A 22,113-nucleotide genomic window follows, 5' to 3' on the forward strand; every position below is an offset into this window, starting at 1 on the left:
CCAAAACACATAATTACCCTCCACAAAATACAACACTGCAACATGCTGCATAATTCCACTCCGTACAATTATACACCACACCATGGCACATAATTCCACACGTCACACAATTCCAGAATTCATCCCCACATAATTCATCACACAACATAATTACACTCCACATAAGTATGCTCTACTCCATATTGCATAAATACACTCCACATAAATCCAGTCTATGCCACGTAGCAACATTCCACATAACTACACTGCACACCATGCCTCATAATACCTCTCAACATAATTTTCACTTAACAAGGCACACTTCCAAGTGACACAAATTCAACTCTACACATTTCCATTCCACAACACATAATTCAACAACAAACTACATCATTTAAACCAACAACACAAGTACACAACACACCACATCCATCCATCCACAACACAAAATATCATTCCAGATAATCTCACTCCAAGACACACAATCCCACTCCAAAACACACAATCCCACTCCAAAACACACAATCCTTCTCCTGCCCCTGTCAGCTCTGTGCTGCCCCGTCCCTTCTAGTGCCCTGTGGAGAATGCTCTCTCGAGGGCCCCACCCCCACCCTTGTTCCGGGCCTGGCTCGTGGCTCTGACTGAAGAGAAACAATGTAATGTGTTACTTTGTTTATCTTCAGTCCGGGGTCAGCAGCGCGAGGAGCTCAGAGCTGGCTGCAAGCCTCTCTCTCACCAGAGGCGTAACAAACACCCCCGCAGCCCCCGCAGTGCAGGGGGCCCCCAGTCTTCAGTAGGTGAAGGGGGCCCCCTCAGCTCTTCAGCAGAGAGCTGTGAGAGAGAGGCTTGCTCTGAAGCAGCTGCAGTCTGCAGCCTTATCTGAGCTCCTCGCGCTGCTGACCCAGGACTGAAGAGAAACAAAGTAACACGTTACACTGTTTATCTACAGTCGGAGCCACGAGCCAGGCCCGGAAGAGGATGGGGGTGGGGGCCCTTGAGAGAGCATTCCCCACAGGCACAGCCTCCGAGAAGGGACATGGCAGCACAGAACTGACAGGGCCAGGAGCAGGATTGCAGCTCCCTCCAGGAATAGGATCTGCTGGGACGCATTGGAAGGTAAACAAGCATTTGCAATATATGGTTTTGCAATATATGCATTTGCATATATGCAAGTCATATATGGTTTGGATTGGAATTGTTAGTTGTGGAGTTGTGTTGTGTGGATTGGATCTGTGTAGTGAAAGAATGTGGCATGGTGTGCAGTGTAATTATGTGGATAGTAATTGTGTGGTATTGAGTGTACAGGAATTATGTGGAGTGGGATTGTGTGTCATGGAGTGAGATTATCTGGAATGGTGTTTTGTGTTGTGGAGTGGTGGTATGTAGTGGAGTTTACTTATGTGGTGTGCTGTTAAATATTGTAGCATGATGTGGAATTTTGTGGTGTAGATTGGATGTATGTGGTGTGTTGTGTAATTGTGTTGTTGGTGTGAATTATGTAGTTTTTTTGTTGAATTATGTGGTGTGGAATAGAAATGTGTAGAGTTGAATTTGTGTGACTTTGAAGTGTGCGCTGTTGAGTGAAAATTATGTTGAGTGGTATTATGAGGCATGGTGTGAGGTGTAGTTATGTGGAATGTTGCTACGTGATATAGACTGCACTTATGTGGAGTGTATTTATGCAATATGGAGTAGAGCATAATTATGTGGAGGTAAATTATGTGGTGCTGAGTGGTATTATATGGAGTGTAATTATGTTGCGTGATGAATTTTGTGGGGGTGGAATTGTGTGACGTGTGGAATTATGTGGCATGGTGTGGTGTATAATTGTGCGGAGTGCAATTAGGCAGCATGTTCAGAGTTGTATTTTGTGAAGGGTAATTGTGTGTTTTGGAGTGGAGTGTAAATGTGATGTGTGAAGTATAATTATATACGTTGAAGTGGAATTATGTGTAGTTGAATTGTGTTCTGTAATTATGTGGTTTGGATTGGTATTAGGTTGTGTGGAATGTTATTAAGTGATGTGGAATTATGTGGTATGGAGTGAAGTGGAAATATGTGTTTTTTAATTTTTAGGATTGTAATTATGTGGTATGGAATTTTGTAGGGTTAAATTATTTATAGTTGAATTGTGTGGAATGGAATTATGAGATGTTCAAATGTGCTGTCTGTGGTAGACTGCCAAGGTTTCAGATTGGAATGTGTGACATTTTCATAATTTCAGTGTAATTATGAGTGACATTTTAACAACTATTAGTGACACTTTCTCGTGAGCAAAATCAAGCAATGAAGAGGAGGGAAACATGTAAATATTAGAAATTACGCCCAGTTGAGCAACTAGAAACGTTAAGAAAGTCACTGAACTAAAGTGCGCTAAGAGCAGGCTACTGAAAACTGAGCAGAGTCAGATGCGTGAATGTCACCCATTATTACAGTTAAATTATGAAAACGTCACACTTACCAATCTGAAACCTTGGCATCTATGAGTGAATCAGTGTGAAAATGTGCTCTAATTGAGGTGTATTCCTCTGCACCCTCATGGTGACCAGCCTTCCAGGTGTCTTTGCAAACTTGCAAACGCCAAGCAGTTTTGCATCAGCCACATGTTAATGTAACTCTACAAAATAAATACATAGGATATTCTCCGCAGAAATCAGAGGTTTGCCTGCGCCAGGTTACACTTAATCCAGCACTTTAAAAGTGGCAGTGTATTCAAGGTCCATTCAGGCCTCCCATAATGTCTGGTTACTCTGCTTGGAAATGCTGCAAAGTTTTTTTTAAATGCTAATCTGTGGTCATATTAAACCTTCCAAAAAGGGCTGCTTTCATCTATGAGTAATCAGTCTGTTTCTGGGATGCTAAAATCACCTTAAGACCCAGTGACTTACCCTATAGTGCCTCCTCAGTGATCTTCTGTCTGAGGAAGGGTGCAACTGGGACCTAACGGGTTTTAGGACTATGTGGACTGCCCTGGGCTGAAGTGTTTCGTCCGTTTAGCCAGGAGTGTGAAAGGAGGGCAGATCCAAGCCTGAAGCAGTATGTGCAGTGGTGCCTCTGATGCTCCCAGACTAGAGTCAGGCCACAGCTCTCTGCGGAACGGTAAGCACCTACACCCTCGGCGCAATCAGCTCATCTGCGGAGCAAGGTCTGTAGGTGCATTAATAAAACACCTGCTGGACGGAGGGGAACCCGAGGCCTCTTCTGTGTGTGTGTAAATTGGGCCTCACAGGCCTGCGACCAGCAGGCAGAGGCCCGAACTTGAGAGGCTGGATGTGGCAATATAGTAGACTGTTAGAGCATGTCTCCTGATGGACTATAGTCAAAAGAGGAGCATTGAGGACTGCGGGAGGGCCAACAGACGTTGGATGGCTGGGAGGTGACTGACCACAGTAACAGGTGAAACTACGAGAAATGACTGGAGACGCTAACCCTCTGAGGAGCAATAATTCATGGCAGTAAGGGGAGGGGAGGTTATATCTATGCAATCAGAGTGTATTCTGTGGTATCAATACAATGTCACCTGGGTACAGTAACGCTTTCGGAAACCGTTCTCACTCATTTAGCAATTACTCAATGTACCACCCCTAATCAGTGCAGCTATTTAACTATTTTGCATTTGAAGAAATCAAGGCTCTAACACAGGTAAGAGTTACCAATACACTGAGGTCACAGGAGTTACGGGACCTTCACGATTAACATTTTGTTTCTCATTCCGGTATGTCTGCTGCTAAAAGTAGCTATTACCGCCATGTGAAAGTTCAAAGAAAAGAAGTAGGAATCAGCCTGGAAACAGACTCCTGCATGTTATTCCTTTAATACTTACTCATCGTTATTCCGTTCCCCCAACAACAAAATAGCAATGAAATTGGGCACTTCTGTGCTGTGGTGTCAACGTGTTGGAATCTTAGATCCCGTCTCCTCCATGCAGAGCGGCCGTTTTTGAACATCACTCCCAGCAGGGAGGCGGAGGTTATCCCGGGTCACATTACCCACTCCAGAGCTCCGGTGCCCTTCTCAAGCCGCTAGCTCCTGTCAGGAACCAGTTCTTGCATATGTCGCATTAGAAACGGCTGACATCGTAGGGTTGCCGGTGCATGGCGCGCACCTGGAGAAGTGTGGCTCACTGGTTAGAGCAGGCATACCCTGAAGCAGAGGGCAGACCCGGGACCAGGGTTCAATTCCCGACGCGGCAGGGTCTTGAGCTCAAATGTCCACGGACTTGATAATTCTCGCTTCGGTGCCTGCCCTAATCATGGGTTCACACTCTGCAACTCTGGGCATTAAGCTTGCTTAATCTCCACAATGGCCCCCCGCGGCGGGATGCCTGGCTTTCACCTTGGGGATGCCCTGTAAGGGCTATCTCACAGGGAAAAACCAGGACGGGTTCCCAAGGCAAGCGCCGAGATGCCTCCCGGTGATTCGAGCGCTATATAAGAACATACAAAAAAAAAAAAAAACCCTGCAACAAATCCTTGCGAGACCTAACTTTATGGACATACTACGGAAATACGGCAAAATGTTGTGGGCATAGAAAAGGGACATTCATTACAGGACTACCACACAGGCAGCTGTACTGTATAACGAAATTTACTGCATCGCGTTTAGGAGACAGGGGAAGCACCAGAAAACAGACGGCGGCCACATGGAAATAAAACGACACCAGAATTAATTGGCAGCACTGGTACCCGCAGAGGAACGATGCCTGTTATGCGTGATTCTGAATTTCAGTGCGGTGATGCAGATCATCACACTTAAATGTGTTAGTCTAACTCCAGATGTGTGGTACTTGGCAGGACTGAATTAGGTGGCGTGGATTTGACAAGCTGTGCATGCTAAGGCTTTTATGTCATGGGGTATGAATGGACGTTTGTCTATTTTTCTTTGTTAAAATAATATGGGCTGTTTCTTTACCTTCCGGTAAATTTCTGAACAATTTGTTAAGCTAAATTGTATTGTTGCATTGTGTGCGCATGCAGGAAAGAACAAGTGTCTGGCAGACATGCAAAAAATCATCCTCCGTCTCAGTATTAACATTCACCATCACGCGGTTTTCTACACACGGATGCTGACGAGAAAACGGGACTGGGTTCTGGATGTAGATACGGCGTTTTTCATCAGAAATTTACAACATCCAGGGACACCTATCATAGGGTTCACTCGGGAATAGCGTATCACTTACCAAGTCAGGACAACTATACATATTTATGGGAGTTTTATCTGAAACTACATTTCTGCGCTAAATCAACATCGAACTCTTTGTACATTGGCATTAGTAATGAGAATAGGAAGCTTGTGGACTTCATAACCTGCAGACAGTTTGAAATCTGTACCAAAGAATTACTGGCGCCGTCCGTAGAGTACCTCACCGTTGTGCTTTTGGCGTTCATAAACAATTTGCCCTGAGGAAGCCCAATCTGGGCGAAACGCGTTGGCTGTGATTGCTTTCAAGATATTGTATGAAGACTGCAATACAAATATTTGAAGAACATCTTGAAGGACCACTACTCTTTTTGTGAACGCATATGAACATTCTTCTTGAAAAAAATGTATTGATGTACTGTACTTTACTTGTTGCCTCTCTGTTCTCTTTTTTCATTCACACTTCTAAGCAGTAATTCCAATCCTAGAATGAGTTACCTGTTTGCTTTACAATGAAAGCTAGTAAAACAAGTAAGTGCTTTGCGAGCCTGTATAAGTAGCAAATGTTTTAAAGGGACTTGTTTTCGTGCAAGGTATTGCTTTTCCCAGTTCACAGAAAGGATAAAAAACGTCTCCAGATAATAATATGGTTGACAGGATAGTGTAATAGCAGAATATTGATACGTGTGGATCTGGTGAGGACTGCGGGCAGCAAGTGCTTGATACTCTATTTGCATAAGAAAATATTATATATTGTTTATTTTATCCTCCATTAGTTATTAGTAAGGAAGGGGGAAGAGAAGCGTTCATCGACAGCATTGGGTTAGTCTTAGGGAGACAAAGAATGCTGTGGTCTGTGGTAGATGTCGCCCAGAAGTCATAGGTATACGTATCAGGAGCTGCCAGTGAAAGGACGTGTAAATGCGCTTTAGATGTTGCCGGTATTGATGGCTACTGTGCGGTTGTAGACTTTGCTGGGCTGACAGTGGCTGGGGAAATGCTACGTTGTCACTGTAGGTTTAATTACATGAATCGCACATTCTCTCTGGTGTTTGTCCTTGGGGTACTTGCTGACTGGTGCTACACATGGGATCATCTTTGCCTTTGACAGGAGGTATGGTTTAGTGGGGTACATTGTGTAAATTAATGTTGGCGTGAGGAAACAAAAATCGGACCCTTTGTACATTTAATATTATTGTGTGCATCATGCAGAGGATGAAAAGTAGCAGGAACGGCTTTGATGCCGTAGAGGCTAGCAGCAAGAACTGTGTTGGGGGGGGGTCAGTTGAAGAGATTGTTTAACATGTTCTAAACTACTACAGTGGCATAGGGGAGGGCAGCAGCTGAAAGGCCCTGTCTATACTGGTAGGCAGTGGTTAGATAGGCACCAGCCATCAGTCTTTCTGTCGGTGGTGGACAGGGGAGTACTGGGCGGCGGTCACAGGTTCACAGTGACATCCGAGGGGTGGTTTTAAAGGCAGGCGGAAAAGCATAACTGCGGGTTTCGTAGGTGTGACAGTAGAGTTAATGGATGCGTTAGTAGCAGGCACGAAGGCAGTGGTTTGTTTTTGGAGTTATTTAACTGAGCGGGCTTCGCTTGAGGGTGAGTCATCAAGTAGGAGGATGTGTTTGGCGGGCCGGCTGGAGGCAGTGTTATGTAACTTTGCTGTAGGGAGCAGCAGCAGTATTTACTGATATATGTAAACCGCCCAATGAAAGGGCGGATGTGACCAATGGAGGAAGCAGAATCCTTTTTTAAGGCTGGGTGAGCCCCTGAAGTATGGCGGGTCGCTGGCCTAAGAGCTCTTGGCTGACGCGGAGAATGGGGGGCCCCATCCATGTACTTTGCAGAGGGGGCCCCCAAGTTTTGTTACACCACTGTATCTCACAGCTCTCTACCGAAGAGCTGAGGGGGCCCCCTTCACCTACTGAAGACTGGGGGTCCCCCGCACTGCGGGGGCTGCGGGGGTGTTTGTTACGCCCTCCTTTGCAGGGGGGCTCCCTCAGGTTTTGTTTCAGCACTGACTCACCTCAGGCCGGCTCACTGTGAGAGACAGAATGACAATGGACTACTCTTTCTGTCACAGCAGGAGGGTTCCCTGCCTCCTGTCTCTCTCCAGGTGCGGCACAGACCTCAAGGAGCTGCTGATGGGAAGCCATTAGCTCTCACTTTGCAGAGAACTGGGGTAGGGAGGAGGGCTGAAAATGTAGGGTGGTGGGGGGCTGGTTAGGGCCAAGGAGGGAGCTTTTAAGTTGTGTCCCTCTCTCCTCCTGGAAGGTGGGGTGGCGGGAGGGGGAGGAGGGGCATAATTAGTCTCTGTTGTTCTCCTCCTTTTCCTGCATGGGGCCGAGTTCATACTATATAAAACTACAAACAAATGAATGATTCTGGAATAAGGGCCACTTTTTGGGGGAGTGCCCGTGCCTAATTGTGAACCCAATCTGACACTGAACCTAGGTGAGACATTTGTAAAAAAAAAATCTCAGGAATTCAAATTCTTGTAAATTTTCCTTGCGTTGGAAGATGTTTTAAGCTGGCCAATGGTAAAATAACATAACTTTTACCATAGAAACAAACAATATTGGGTCTTTGGGCTATTTCAGGAGATTTGTCACTCGCCTTATTTACACAATACTAGAAAAGCAATTTTATTTTATTGCCAAAGTAAAATGTACAACTATTCCCAAAACTTTATTATTTACAAAATGTTTTTAGATGCAATACAGTCTTGCTTTTCCCGCAACGAGATGTAGGCGTAAGAAACCCTGAAGCTACAAAGCACTCAGTACACACCCTGCAGATTTTGCTTTCTATGTGTTAATATAAAATGACGTATGAAAAACGTCTTAAAGTCTAAACATTTCTAAAGAACTAATTGTTGCAATGCTAAAAGTACTTTGTAATGTAAGTAGATCCAGTAGCCGTAGATGTTTATTAGTTAAAAGTTGGTAAATAGGAAGGCCCCACCGGGAGCAGCATCCAGCTGCTCAGCCCCACTCATTCAAACTGATCACACATTCAAACCATGCATACACGAACATTCTAATGACATCACACACACACAGGCTGAGCAGCAGGGAAAGAGATGATCAGAATATAACACTAATGTTTTGTAATACTTAATACAGGTAATCCAGGATAACTATATATTTTTTCAAAGCTTGGCGGTTTACAAATATTTATTTGCAAAAACAACAATTGATGGACAGAATGCAGAACAATGTCATACATTCACCCGAGTACAGAGATCTGGGCCTAAATCCATCGTTTTTTTTCACTCCACACCCCAAATATTTATTTACAATTAATTGACTAATGAGAGGGTTGGCGCTGTAGTTTTATTATTACTTTGTGAGCCTCTGCCAGGTGCAGTGTTTCTTTTCTTTCCATGGTCTGGAGCTGCTCGCTGCGGACATTGAAGGGGGCAGGTTGGCTGTCCTGCAGTTCTCCCATCCTACCGTTAGATGCCGCTGCAGAAAGAGGCCGCGACGCTCTGCCTCTGTCTTCCCTGTCGTCACTGGTGGTTGCTGTGCATCTTGGGAAGTGTAGTTGATTGTCGTATTTCATTAGCGACGCGGGCAGGCTACCTCACTACAATGCCCAGACTGCCCTCGGCGCTGCCCACATGCCAAGCTCTGCTGATGCCTGTTGAGTGGGTCCAGGGTCTGCTGTTTGTGCAGTGATTATGGGGGTCTAGAGGCGGAAGGATGGCTGCCTGCGATGGGGAGATAGTGTACCAGAAGGACAGCTCCCAGGTAAGGGCGGAGGCGAGGGGCGAGGGGCAGGGTGATGAGCCTGGAGGGGGTGGGGGCAGGCATCAGTCTGGGGCTGGAGGGCTCTGTCTAGGAACCACAGCTCAGTCTGGGCTGCACAGCACGACCTCGGGATGACAGCAGCACGAACACAACACCGGCTGTGCTGCACTGCACGAGCAGCAGTGTCTGCCAGCCCCAGTCACAGGAAGGGCTGAAGAGGGCACCTTGTAGGTACCAGCTCTGTCTAGAGACCCAGCAGAGCCCGGGGTGCACAGCACGTCTTATGCTGCACAGCACCAGCTCCCTTGCACTGCACACCCTGCTGATGCAAACACTGCCTAAGAGTATGAGCTGCACTGCACACCCTGCTGATGCAAACACTGCCTAAGAGTATGAGCTGCACTGCACACCCTGCTGATGCAAACACTGCCTGAGAGTAACACCCTGCTGATGCAAACACTGCCTAAGAGTATGAGCTGCACTGCACACCCTGCTGATGCAAACACTGTCTTAGAGTATGAGCTGCACTGCACACCCTGTTGATGCAAACACTGTCTAGGAGTATGAGCTGCACTGCACACCCTGCTGATGCAAACACTGCCTAAGAGTATGAGCTGCACTGCACACCCTGTTGATGCAAACACTGTCTTAGAGTATGAGCTGCACTGCACACCCTGTTGATGCAAACACTGTCTAAGAGTATGAGCTGCACTGCACACCCTGCTGATGCAAACACTGCCTAAGAGTATGAGCTGCACTGCACACCCTGCTGATGCAAACACTGTCTAAGAGTATGAGCTGCACGGCACACCCTGCTGATGCAAACACTGCCTAAGAGTATGAGCTGCACTGCACACCCTGTTGATGCAAACACTGTCTAAGAATATGTGTTGAACAGCACCACCTGTTGATGCAAAACACTGTCTAAGAACATGTATTGCACTGCACACCCCGTTGATGCAAACACTAAGATCATGTTGCACTGCACACAGCATTGATGCAAACACTGCCTAAGAGACGCTCTAGAGTATGTGTTGCACTGCACAACCTGTTGAATCAAGGACTGTCTAAGAAGCACTGCAGAGTATGTCTTGCACTGTACACCCTATATCATCACTCAGAGCCACTGTTAAGTATGTATTGTACTGCACACCCTGCTGTTGCTAACTCTTAAGAGGCACTGCGGAGTACGTGTTGCACTGCACACCCTGCTGTTGCTAAATCTAAGGGGCACTGCTGAGTATGCACTGCACTGCACACTTTGTTGTTGCCAACACTGTCTATGAAGCACTACAGAGTATGTCTTGTACTGTACACGCTGGTGATACCAACACTATTTGAGTACGTGTTGCACTGCACACCCTGTATCAACACTAGGAGACACTGCTAAGTATGTATTGCACTGCACACCCTGTTGTTGGCAACTCTGTCTAAGAAGCACTGCAGGCCCTTTTGCAAAACTAAGAGTCACTGCAGAGTATTTGTTGCACTGTGCACCCTGGTGACACCAACACTATTTGAGTAAGTGTTGAGCTGCACACCCTGTTGTTGCCAACACTGTCTGAGAGGCACAAAGGGGGGTGGTGATGGACAGAGCATTTGAACCAATCAAACACTCACACCCAGTCAACAGATCTGGGTTTAATCCATCACCGTTCTTTAGCCCAATCTGCCACCCCAGTTCAGACATGACCATATGCAAATCAGTCTGACCCTGTGCCTCATGGGAACAGTCCAGCCCGAACTGCCAAGCCATGCCTTCCCTGGACCGGAAACAAGCTTCCTAGGACCGGTTTCTGGCATTTCAGCCGTCTTCAGCCAGGCTTGCTTAAATCCAGTGGCAAAGTGAGCAAGGGACGGTGATGAATTAAACCGAGATCTGTTGACTGGGTATGAGTGTTTGGTTCAGATGCTCGATCCATCACCACCCCCTTTTGTAACACTGTCTGAGAGGCACTGCTGAGTATGTGTAAAACTGCACACCCTTTTGTTGCCAACACCGTCAGATAGGTACTGCTGAGTATGTGTAACACTGCACACCCTGTTTTTGCCAACACTGTCTAAGAGGTACTGCTGAGGATGTGTAACACTGCACACCCTGTTGTTGCCAACACTGTCTAAGAGGTACTGCTGAGGATGTGTAACACCGCACACCCTGTTGTTGCCAACACCGTCAGATAGGTACTGCTGAGTATGTGTAACACTGCACACCCTGTTGTTGCCAACACTGTCTAAGAGGTACTGCTGAGGATGTGTAACACTGCACACCCTGTTGTTGCCAACACCACCTAAGAGGTACTGCTGAGTATGTGTATCACTGCACACCCTGTTGTTGCCAATACTGTCTGAGAGGCACTGCTGAGTATGTGTAACACTGCACACCCTGTTGTTGCCAACACTGCCTGAGAGGCACTGCTGAGTATGTGTAACACTGCACACCCTGTTGCCGCCAACACTGTCTAAGAGGTACTGCTGAGGATGTGTAACACTGCACACCCTGTTGTTGCCAACACCGTCTAAGAGGCACTGCTGAGAATGTGTAACACTGCACACCCTGTTGTTGCCAACACCACCTAAGAGGTACTGCTGAGGATGTGTAACACTGCACACCCTGTTGTTGCCAACACTGTCTAAGGCACTGCTCAGTACATGTTGCACAGCACACCTCAAGGATGCCAGCACAGCGTAAGAGTCCCTTGCACAATGCACTCTTTCAATGCCAACATTGTCTACAGTATGCAAGATTAGCGCAGCCCAAGGGGCGGCGGCCCATAAGTGCACAGCATGCTTCCCATACTTGTTTAACATGTTCAGCACAGCAGCATCAGTGCAAGCTTCCCGTACTCGCATAACGTGCAGCTCAGCAGCATCAGTGCAAGATTCTCATACTCGCATAACATGTATAGCACAGGCAACATCAGTGCAAGCTTCCAAATACTTGCATAACATGTACAGCACAGCAGCATCAGTGCAAGCTTCCCATACTTGCATAACATGTACAGTACAGGCATCATCAGAGTAAGCTTCCCTTACTCGCGTAACATGTATAGCTCAGGCAGCATCAGTGTAAGCTTTGAATACTCATATAACATGTACAGCACAGCAGCATCTGTGCAAGCTTCACATACTCACATAACATGTAAAGCACTGGCAACATCAGTGCAAGCTTCTCATACTCGCATAACGTAAAGCACAGAAGCATCAGCGCAAGCTTCGCATACTCATATAACATGTACAATACAGCAGCATCAGTGCAAGCGTCCAATACTCACATAACATGTACATCACAGGCATAATCAGTGCAAGCTTCCCATACTCGCATAATATGTATAGCACAGCAGCATCAATGCAAGCTTTCCATACTTGCTTAACATGTTCAGCACAGCAGCATCAGTGCAAGCTTACCGTATTCGCATAACATGTACAGCTCAGCAGCATGAGTGCTAGCTTCTCATACTCGCATAACATGTACAGCACGGCAGCATAAGAGCAAGCTTCCCAATACTGGCATAACATGTATAGCACAGGCAGCATTCGTGCAAGCTTCTTATACTCGCATAACCTGTACAGCACATGCAGCATCAGTGCAAGCTTCCCATACTGGCATAACTTGTAATGCAAAAGCAGCAGCAGTGCAAGCTTCCCATACTCGCATAACATGTACAGCACAGCAGCATCAGGGCAAGCTTCCCATACTCGCATAACATGTACAGCACAGGCAGCATCAGAGTAAGCTTCCCTTACTCGCGTAACATGTATAGCTCGGGCAGCATCAGTGTAAGCTTTGAATACATGTACAGCACAGCAGCATACATGCAAGCTACCCATACTCGCATAACATGTACAGCACAGCAGCATCAGGGCAAGCTTCCCATACTCGCATAACATGTACAGCACAGGCAGCATCAGAGTAAGCTTCCCTTACTCGCGTAACATGTATAGCTCGGGCAGCATCAGTGTAAGCTTTGAATACACGTATAACATGTACATCACAGCAGCATACATGCAAGCATCCCATAGTCGCATAACATGTACAGCACAGGCAACATCAGTGCAAGCTTCCCATTCTGGCATGTACAGCACAGGCAACATCAGTTCAAGCTTCCCATACTCGCATAACATGTACAGCACTGCAGCATCTGTCAAAGCTTCCCATACTCGCGCAACATGTACAGCACAGCAGCATCAGAGCAAGCTTCCCAGACTCATATAACATGTACAATACAGCAGCATCAGTGTAAGATTCCCATACTCCCATACCATGTATATCACAGCAGCATGAGTGCAAGCTTCCCATACTCGCATAACTTGTACAGCAGCATCAATGCAAGCTTCCCATACTCACATAACAGGTACAGCAAAGCAGCATCAGTGCTAGCATCCCATACTCGCATAACATGTACTGCACAGGCGTCGTCAGTGTAAGCTTTCCATACTTGCATTACATGTGCAGCACAGCGGCATCAGTACACGCTTTCCTTGCACATAGAACTGGGGCAGCACTGGTAACAACAGTACAAGGTCCTTCACAGAAAGAACAGTTACAGCATGTACAGAAGCAGTACACAACTCGCTCACACACTGTTAGAAGGGGCGACCCCAGGGGTCAGGATGTACTCTCCCGACCACCCCGGAATCCTCCACTCCCACAAATACTGCCGAGTCTTATCGTACGGTCCCCGCCGGGGAGGACTCTATGATCGTACACACTGAGCTCACACCACACTTATGAACGGACACCACACCGTGGATCTTGAGTAAGCACGTTCTTTATCACAGTTAAAAGGAATCAATAATCTCTTTAAGGGCACATAAAATCGTAGAAGGTATAACACAACAAGTTAAGATAGGGGTTCTTTATCGGATGTTTTTAGAAGACAAAACTGATGATCTGGATAAAGTACAAGGAAAATGGAGGGAACTATTGGGAGATAATGATATTGAGGTGGGAAATCTGATTTTGATGTCTAAAGATTTACTGATGTCCGCTAACTTGAAAGCGCAATTTTTTAAAAGCCTTTTTGATTTATATTATACACCGGTTCGAATGCTAAAGTGGGGAAGAGGCCATGATGGCAAATGTTTTCGTTGTCAAATGGATAATGCCGACTGTATACATATTTTTTTTTCTTGCCCCATATTAGGGAAATTCATTCTAGATATCGAAAAGTTTGTATCTGTTATCCTAAAGGTTAATCTAAAAATCACTCCTTCAATGATGATGTTAGGAAGGACGCCGGAGGATGGTCAAAATAAGGAAATCACAGGTTGTCGACAGTTTATTTTTGTTATAATGACAGTCGCTAGATTATGTATTGCGGCAGAATGGCTTCAAGAAAAACCTCCATTATTTCAACAATGGCAAGCTCGATTATACAAACTGTATAAGCTAGAGTGGAGTCTCTTCTCGCTATCTGAATCAAGAAGGAAAAAAAGATTAGGATTGAAAATTTGGGGGGCTTTTTCCGATTTTTATGAGACTTAAGTATGTATAATGAAGCGGCTACAGTTATGTATTTCTCCTATTTTGTGCTACACCCTCTTCTTATCCGTTAGTTGTATTTTATTTGAGTAGGTGTGCTTGTATGTTCCATTCCGCCTAGGATGTAAAATTGTTTTGAATTATGAACTCTGTAATGGTTATCTTGTGTATTCTGTATGTTTAAGGGCTTCTTTTTTTGTTCTTCTTGTCGTGTTCCAATTAAAAAAAAAAAAAAAATAAATAAATAAATAAAAGGAATCAATATTTACAAAGCTCGATGGATCGCAAAGTCTTGGTTGGAAGGAATAGGGAAGCGGGACAGTCTCAGTAGTAGGCCAGATCGTCACGTACCCTGCGCACAGCTCTCAATCCTCGAGCCGGGGGAATACGGAAGTTGGAGGTGGTACTGACTGTTCTACTCACTTCGGTTCGAGTCAGGTCGTGTTGGTAGCGTTGATGGTCCAGCCGGACCAGAGTACTCCTCAAGCCGCGACAAGGTCAGCAGGGCTCGATCCGGAGTGCACAGAGGTGCTGTTAGTTCGTGGGGAGCCGCGACAGCGTCAGCAGGGCTCAGGATGTTCAGCGAGGTCCTTAGAGTTCCAAGGATGAGCCGCGACGAGGTCAGCAGGGCTCCGGGATCTTAGTTCCTTCGTTCCGAGGGTGAGCCGCGACAGCATCAGCAGGGCTCCGTGATCTTAGTTCCTTCTTTTCGAGGGTGAGCCGCGACAGCGTCAGCAGGGCTCGTAGGGTACAGAGTTCGGTCTCTCCTCAAGGTCAGCCGCGATCAGATCAGCAGGGCTTTCTTGTCCAGGATACAACTGCCCGCTAGTTCTGGGGCGGGCTTTTATATAGTCCAGTGGCCCTTTGATGTCCGGACCCTCGCAGGCGGCGACCGCGTGGTCCGGGGCGGGTCGGCAGCGTCTCTTGTCGGTTGGCCTCTTTGATACTTTTAGAGATGCGTCCGGGGATTCCCAGACGCCCATCAAGGTCTGGAGCCAACTCTCCGGGAGGCCAGAGCTGTGATCGAAACCAGCCCCTAGGGGCAGACCAGAGGTGCGAGAGAAACCAGTCCCTCGGGAGGAGGCCGGAGGTGCTATGGAATTCTTTGATCCTGGGTACTTCGAGGGCCCTATACCCCCCAGCTGGGTCATGGCGTGCCTGCCGCCTACGCTTCTCTGGGGCCGGGGTCGGCCAAGGGCTGCAGAGCCAGGGGCTGTGGCAAGGGAAAATGGCGGGCGGTGGGCCTGTTTGGCAATAAGGGTGACCGGTGGCCACGGGTAGGGATGTAGGGACGGGGCACCCAGCACCAGGTCAGAGCATGCGGGGAGTGTGGGGTAGGGCTCTGGGTGGACCGGGGACAGGTCGACCAGTGGTTCTCGGGGTGCAGGGCGGTACATGCAGGGTGCTGAGGATCGGGGGGAACCACGCCACGAGGCCAGGTCCAACACACACAGTATATGTATAGCGCAGACAGTAGCAGTGCAAGCTTCTCTCAAACATATAACAGGTAGAGCAGATGCAATAGCAGTATCTGATTCCCTCACAGATATTACAGACCAGACAGCAATGGCACATGCTTCCCCAACATACAGCAGCAGTGTACCCTAACATACAGAACAGATACTGATCACGCAGCAGCATTACAAGCTTCCCCCCACACAGAATAGATACTGAGCAGGCAGAATGAAGACAAGCTTCCCTCACACACAAAACAGGTACTGACCAGGCAGAAAGTACACGCTTCCCTCGCACACAACAGGTACAACACAAAAATGTGTGGTGCAAAATTCCTTCATGCACATAACAGGTGCAGCACAGGAAGGAACACTGCTAGCTTCACTGACATACATAGCTTGTATGGTGCAGGCTGCAACATAAGAAGGTTCTCAAGTACATAACATATGTAGGTCTAGCAGTTCAAGGTTTCCAGTCCCTGCGAGAGCAGGCACATCACAGAAAGCAGCAGTGCAATCCTCTCTCTCTCACACAACCATTAAGTAACAGCTCAAATAGCAGTAGTATGTCACATGTTAGGAGCACTCATGAAAGGCCAGCGGTGCAGGAGCAAATAGAGTCCTATGTCACTCCTGCATCGAAAAATGCCATAGAGTTGGGGCAGAGTCCCGTGCACTCTTATATATCCGAGTAACTCTGGTCCAGCACTGTTGCATCACACGATGAAAAGGAAGTAGTCATAAAAACTCATAACCTGTGGATTTGTACATTGACCCCAGGGTCCGCTGGCGTTTTGTGCAGATAGTTGATGTGTTCTGTTACTCATGTCAGAAGCATTCATTTTATCAACCTCAGAAGGATGAAAGGCTAAGTGGACCTGCCAGAATTTGAACCTATGATCATTGTTTCAAACTGAGCTGTGCAGTGACTGTATTAGTCCACTGAGCCCTCACCCTCAGTTTAATGCAATCATTTTGACAAATTAAAGCTACATAAAATATGTGTATTGCTTTTACTTTAACAAAAGGAATTTGGCTAGCGGACTGGTTGTCCATATAACTTTATAAACTTACCCAACCTCCAAATCTAGTGCTAACTGGTGTTGCTAGTTGTCATTCCCTACAGTGTCTAAACCCTGCACCTAACACAGGGGCTATTGCATTTGTTAATTTTGGTGCTCGCAAGCTGCACAGGCAGAAACATAATAATCAGGGCCACCGACAAGATGCAATTGTGGAACTGCTGCGATTTTCACCTAACCATAAATTTGCTGCATTCCCCACATGTTCCATCATCTACTTCGTACTCTACAGATTTTACCCCAAAATAGTTTCTTGCTTTAACAGTTCAAAAGTTACTGAATATGCAGGGTTACATGTTGCAGCGCAGTGGAAGGCCATTTGCAAAGCTGGACTGTCACGTTTATGTTGCCTATTACTAAATGTCGGGTGTTAAACTGATACTCATGAGTTGCAATTAATGCCCAGACAGTATTACCAAGTTTAAAAATGATGAAATAAGGAAGTAATCTATATATATAAAAACCAAAGTATGTCCGTTTGTCCTTTATGCATTACTATACCATTCATCCGATCGGCATGAAACTTTGGGAAGTTGTTGAGAACACTCCCGCGAAGGTTTCTGGCAAAAAAAAAAATGTGTTAAATATCAGCCCCCGCCCACCCAGGGCCCTCATAATCTTTCCACTATTGAACGTTTACACTCTCCGGTGCGACTCGCTTTTGCAATGACCATCAACAAAGCACAAGGACAATCGCTGCAAGTGTGTGGACTAGATTTGGAGAATCCATGCTTCTCACATGGACAACTGTATGTGGCCAGCTCACGCGTCGGAAAACCGTCTGATTTATTCGTCTACGCACCAGACGGAAAAACAAAAAATATCGTGCATCCACAAGCACTAGAATAAAAAAACAGAATTAAAACCACACTTTGAAATGTTTTCCATATTAAAATGAATAAATTTCAATAAAAATGACACAATGTAAATTGATTGTTATCATAACAAGTTTCCTTAAATTTCCTTTCTTCTGAGATCGCAGCAACGAGTGACAGGTAAGCTAGTACTATTATAAAATGTGCTACATTATGCTGCATAATTTACTCAACCCGGCTGCATAATGTGGCCATCCCTTGCTGCATAATCCCAGTGGCCCTGATAATAATGCATCACTACACACAAGCAGGACCCAAGCTCCTGTTGACTGTGCTGTCCTTGGTCTGGCCTTTAGAGACTTTAGTTACACGTTCAGACAGTTTACTTCAGGCTAAGTGTATGTATGTACACACTTGTTTATTTTGACTTTCTTTTGTTCTGAGGCACATGTTCCCTTTCTTTCTTTGCAGAGTGAAGACATCGACGAATGGGACGATGCAGCCCTCATCAAATCTTACGAGAAGGCTGTGCAGTCCTTTCAGGTACTTCGGCCAGAGGTATCTTCCCAGGACAAGCATGCTTCAGAGAGGGCAGCTCCGGGTGCCCTCTTACAATGCCTGCTTTTCTCCTTTCCTCATCCCACCACCAGCATGGGAGGACCGGGCGCATTGTGCCTTTAACACAGAGGTGGGGTTATCCCTGCAGCAGCATGCGAAGCCAGGGGTCACCCCACCTCTTGCAACGGAGATGGGATCACTGTCGTGGTTTCATAAGAGGTGGGGTTATTCCTTCTGTTCTGCAGAAATCAAGGGGGTCAGTCTACTTCCTCTTCAGCAGGAGAGTTCCTTATTCTATTATTGAAGGGGGTGTGGTTATTCTCTACTGTAGTACAGGAGGCAAGAGGGCCTCTGCATCCCCAGGTAGGGCTAGTACTAGTATGAGGCCAGGATAGCATGAGAGGCAAGGGCCAGTCCTGCAGCATGAGAAAACTGAGCCACTGGAGCACCATTTTAGGCGCATTGGATATTCTTCTTACAACACTGATGGGTGAAGGGGTCACTCCGCCTTCAATACAGGAGGTGTGGTCACTCTCCATTGATGGGGAGTTAATATCTCTTCTGGCGCCAGAGGGAAGTGAGGGTCATTACCTCCAACACGAGAAGTGGGGGCTCCCTGTGGCACGAATGTAGGAGTTATCCCTCTAGCCTGAGAGGTAAGGGGCCTTCTGCCTCCAGTATAGTAGGTGTGTCACCAGGACACTTGTAGCGCGTGGGGTTAGTCTCCCTTTAGCACAGTCTGCTGCTTCATTCCTCCTTTAACTCTGGCAGTAAGGTCACTTTATGTCTCGTGCAGGAGACTGGACCATTCCACCACCAGCGTGTGTGGCTGGGTACACATTCTCCCATATTTTTTTTATTTTTCTACCTGTGATCTTTTACTTCAACACGCCTTGTAATCTCTGTTGATGACAGGGTTAACAGAGACGCCCCCAAAACACAGTCTTATAATCAATGAGTGTCATGGCAATTCCAAGTGCTGCTCTTTGTGAGGCAAATCCCAGTACTTAGACGCAGAATTCTCAACCTGTTGTGTATTATTTTTAAATGCCTGTTCTTCTTAAGAATCTCAATCTCTGTACATTGTGGCGGGGAGCTGAAGCCTGTCCCTCCTTTTAATCTTTCTGTTATTTCGAGGTATGGACCTAGTTCACTGATAGAGCAATCATTTCAGTACCTCAATTTGCAAAATACAACATTGAACTTAGTAACTGGGTGTGAGGGCACGAGCGCCCAAATTTGTCAACGATTAATAAAAAACAATGCAGTGCCACATCCTCCTCCCAATCTCCCTCATACTGCTTGTTTGACCTTGGGACCAGGGGGAAGCATGCCCTATGTTGTGCTATATACTGGCTTTTCAAATAAGTTGAATGATTTCATTGGAGACGGGATCACGCATCGCTTGCATGGCATGTCTTTTTTCTGCAGTATTGGGGGCTTTTTGAATACTCTTCATAGAAGTGGATTGGCCTTGCTGCCTGCGGTGCTTGGCTTGCCACATTTTATAGTGCTTTTAAATTCTTTATTGTTGAGACTGAACTGTTTCTTCTTTCAGTGCATCTTTTACTGATTTTGAATAATTTGATCAAATCCTCCCTTAATATTGGTCTTTCACTGCACAGCTTGGTTTTTGTGCCTGAAGACTTATAAAACACAATGCTATGGAGATCGCGTGGTCACTCGTGAGGGCGACATCTGAGCTTTTATGGCGCATAATTGCAACCAAGCAGTGTGTTGGTCTCTCCAGAATAGCAGATGGGTGTGTATACTACATATTTGGGCGGAGTTCAGACTTCTTTAAATTTGATGCTTGGTGCGTGTTCTCAGAGGACGAAGGGTAAAAAGTCTGTCTTTTCCACTATAAATGGACCGGAATTCCTGCTTGTGCCCAGCCTCTCAACACCAGGGCGCTATTCAGCAGTCCGTTTTCTGATCTGAAAGTGTTTATTGCCACGTCAGTGCGCCTTACTTAAAACTTAATAGATCACAGTTGGGTGTGTATGTAGATGTGTGTTTAGGACCATTGAAGTCGCTTATACTCAGAGACTATTTGGCAGAAACCTCGACCGTCCTGCAATGTTCCGACAGGAAGGAAGTGATTCTGTTATAGCCACTGCCTTTAGGACACAGAGGAGGCGAGCAAGGCACGTGTGGAAGAACGTGGATCCTTTGTCCTGGTCAGGGTTGAATGTAAAGTGAGAAAGGGATTGAGCATTATTGAAGAAACAATGGGACAACAATGATGTGTGCTCTTCCTCTGCTGTACTATTGAAAAAAACAAGGGAACCCACTTGGTAAGCAAGGACCCAAGGGTATTAGTATACTTGTTGCTTATAGCTTCCTCTGCTGTACAGCACCTGGGTAGGAGGAATTCCAATCTGAAGGGAAGTGATTGAAAGAAGAAGCTCTTTGTTCCCTGTGCAACCGTAGACTACGAGCGAATAAGAGGGATTATTGTGGAGGGATCAATAGCTGACACTCGAAGGAAGATCCTCTGTTGCCTGTGCTATTGTACACAGTGAGAAAGTAAGAACATTTATTGTGGTAGGATGGAAAGATGATACTCAATGGAAGGTGCTCCGCATTCCCCAGTTCTACTCTACCCTGCGAGTGAGAAATATTGATTACTGTGGAAGGATGGATGATACCTGATGGACACTGGGAAGAGGGATTATCGTCGAAAGATGCCTAGAAATCATCAATGGAGTGCGCCGTACAGAGAAAGTGAGCAAGAGAGTATCAGGAAATTAGTTAACTTGGAAAGATTAATTTCCAAACCTAATTTGAATCAAAATACAATCTTCGCCTTTCTTCTTGATTGTTTTTCTTATTGTTACCCTGGAGTCGAGAGTGGAGGGAATGGGTGGTCCGAAAGGAAGGCAAGGTATTTCTTTCGGAATGATCACCTCCTGTAGTACTTTGTTCACAGATCCATATCAGTAAGAAACTAACAGATGAGGGAAAGCGGCCCTTTGTATATTGAAAATCCTTCCACTGACGTAAAAGTAAAGTAAAAGTCCACATTTGTAAAGCGCACAATCACCCGTAAGGGTCTCTAGGCGCTGGGGGCCGTCGGGAAGATTAAGCGAGCTATTGCCCAGAGTCACATGGTGCTGGGCTGACCTGCCGCCGGAGCCGGGGATCGAACCGTGGTCCCCAGATTCCAGCGTCAGTCGCCCTGGCCGCGGCGCCACACCTCTTCCTCTCCACTGTTTGGATACAGAAGACAGCTGCCTGCTTAGGCCTTGAAATCCCCATGATGCACTTCTGGCTGTGCTATACTCATTGTTGGACTTTGGTTAAGTGAGATATACTATTCCCACTCCAATCTGACCTAGTTTAGGGACAATGCTGGACTTTGGAGGGGTCAAATTCACTGTTCTCGCTCCAACATAAGCAGGTTTGTTATTCCATCTCATAATTTTTTTCATGCAAATATAGAAATTGTAAAAACATTTACACATATTGAAAATAAAAATGTATTCATTAAATATAAATCAGGTTGTCAAAATTATAAATATTTAAAATAAATACACTCCCCACTACACTACCCAAAATAAAAAGCACCAACAAACAAATGAAATGAATAAACACATATAAAAATGAAACCGTATTAGTATTAAATTAATTATTAAATAAAACAATGACAATTAAAACAATACATATAAAACTCACACAATGTTATAGTTAAATGATCAATTATTTATAAATAACAATCAAAATATGTTAATTTACATATTTGCCAATTCAAATTATACAAAACGAATTATTAATTAAAAACAATAATTTATATTTTAAATAACTTCTCGCCCAAATTACCTACAAACTGAACAATCAGCTACTAA

General features: G+C 45.8%; 1 protein-coding gene across 7 annotated transcripts in view; it reads left to right on the forward strand.

Annotated features, from left to right (window-relative positions):
* The first annotated feature begins 942 nt into the window (after positions 1 to 942).
* The window catches only part of LOC144798252 (uncharacterized), a 44,514-nt gene continuing 23,343 nt past the window's right edge, over positions 943 to 22,113 (forward strand). For 2 of the 7 annotated variants that reach the window (XM_078669004.1, XM_078669008.1), the window contains exons 1-2: positions 943 to 1,095; positions 18,179 to 18,265. In XM_078669004.1, the coding sequence (XP_078525130.1) occupies positions 958 to 1,095; positions 18,179 to 18,265 (225 nt within the window). In that variant the 5' untranslated portion in view covers positions 943 to 957. Of the gene's footprint in view, positions 1,096 to 8,721; positions 8,875 to 18,178; positions 18,266 to 22,113 lie in introns of those variants that run through there. The other 5 variants (XM_078669005.1, XM_078669010.1, XM_078669006.1 and 2 more) reach the window with 4 other exon arrangements.

Source organism: Lissotriton helveticus, chromosome 12 (assembly GCF_964261635.1).
Source record: "Lissotriton helveticus chromosome 12, aLisHel1.1, whole genome shotgun sequence".
In the NCBI taxonomy this organism is placed as follows: domain Eukaryota; kingdom Metazoa; phylum Chordata; class Amphibia; order Caudata; family Salamandridae; genus Lissotriton; species Lissotriton helveticus.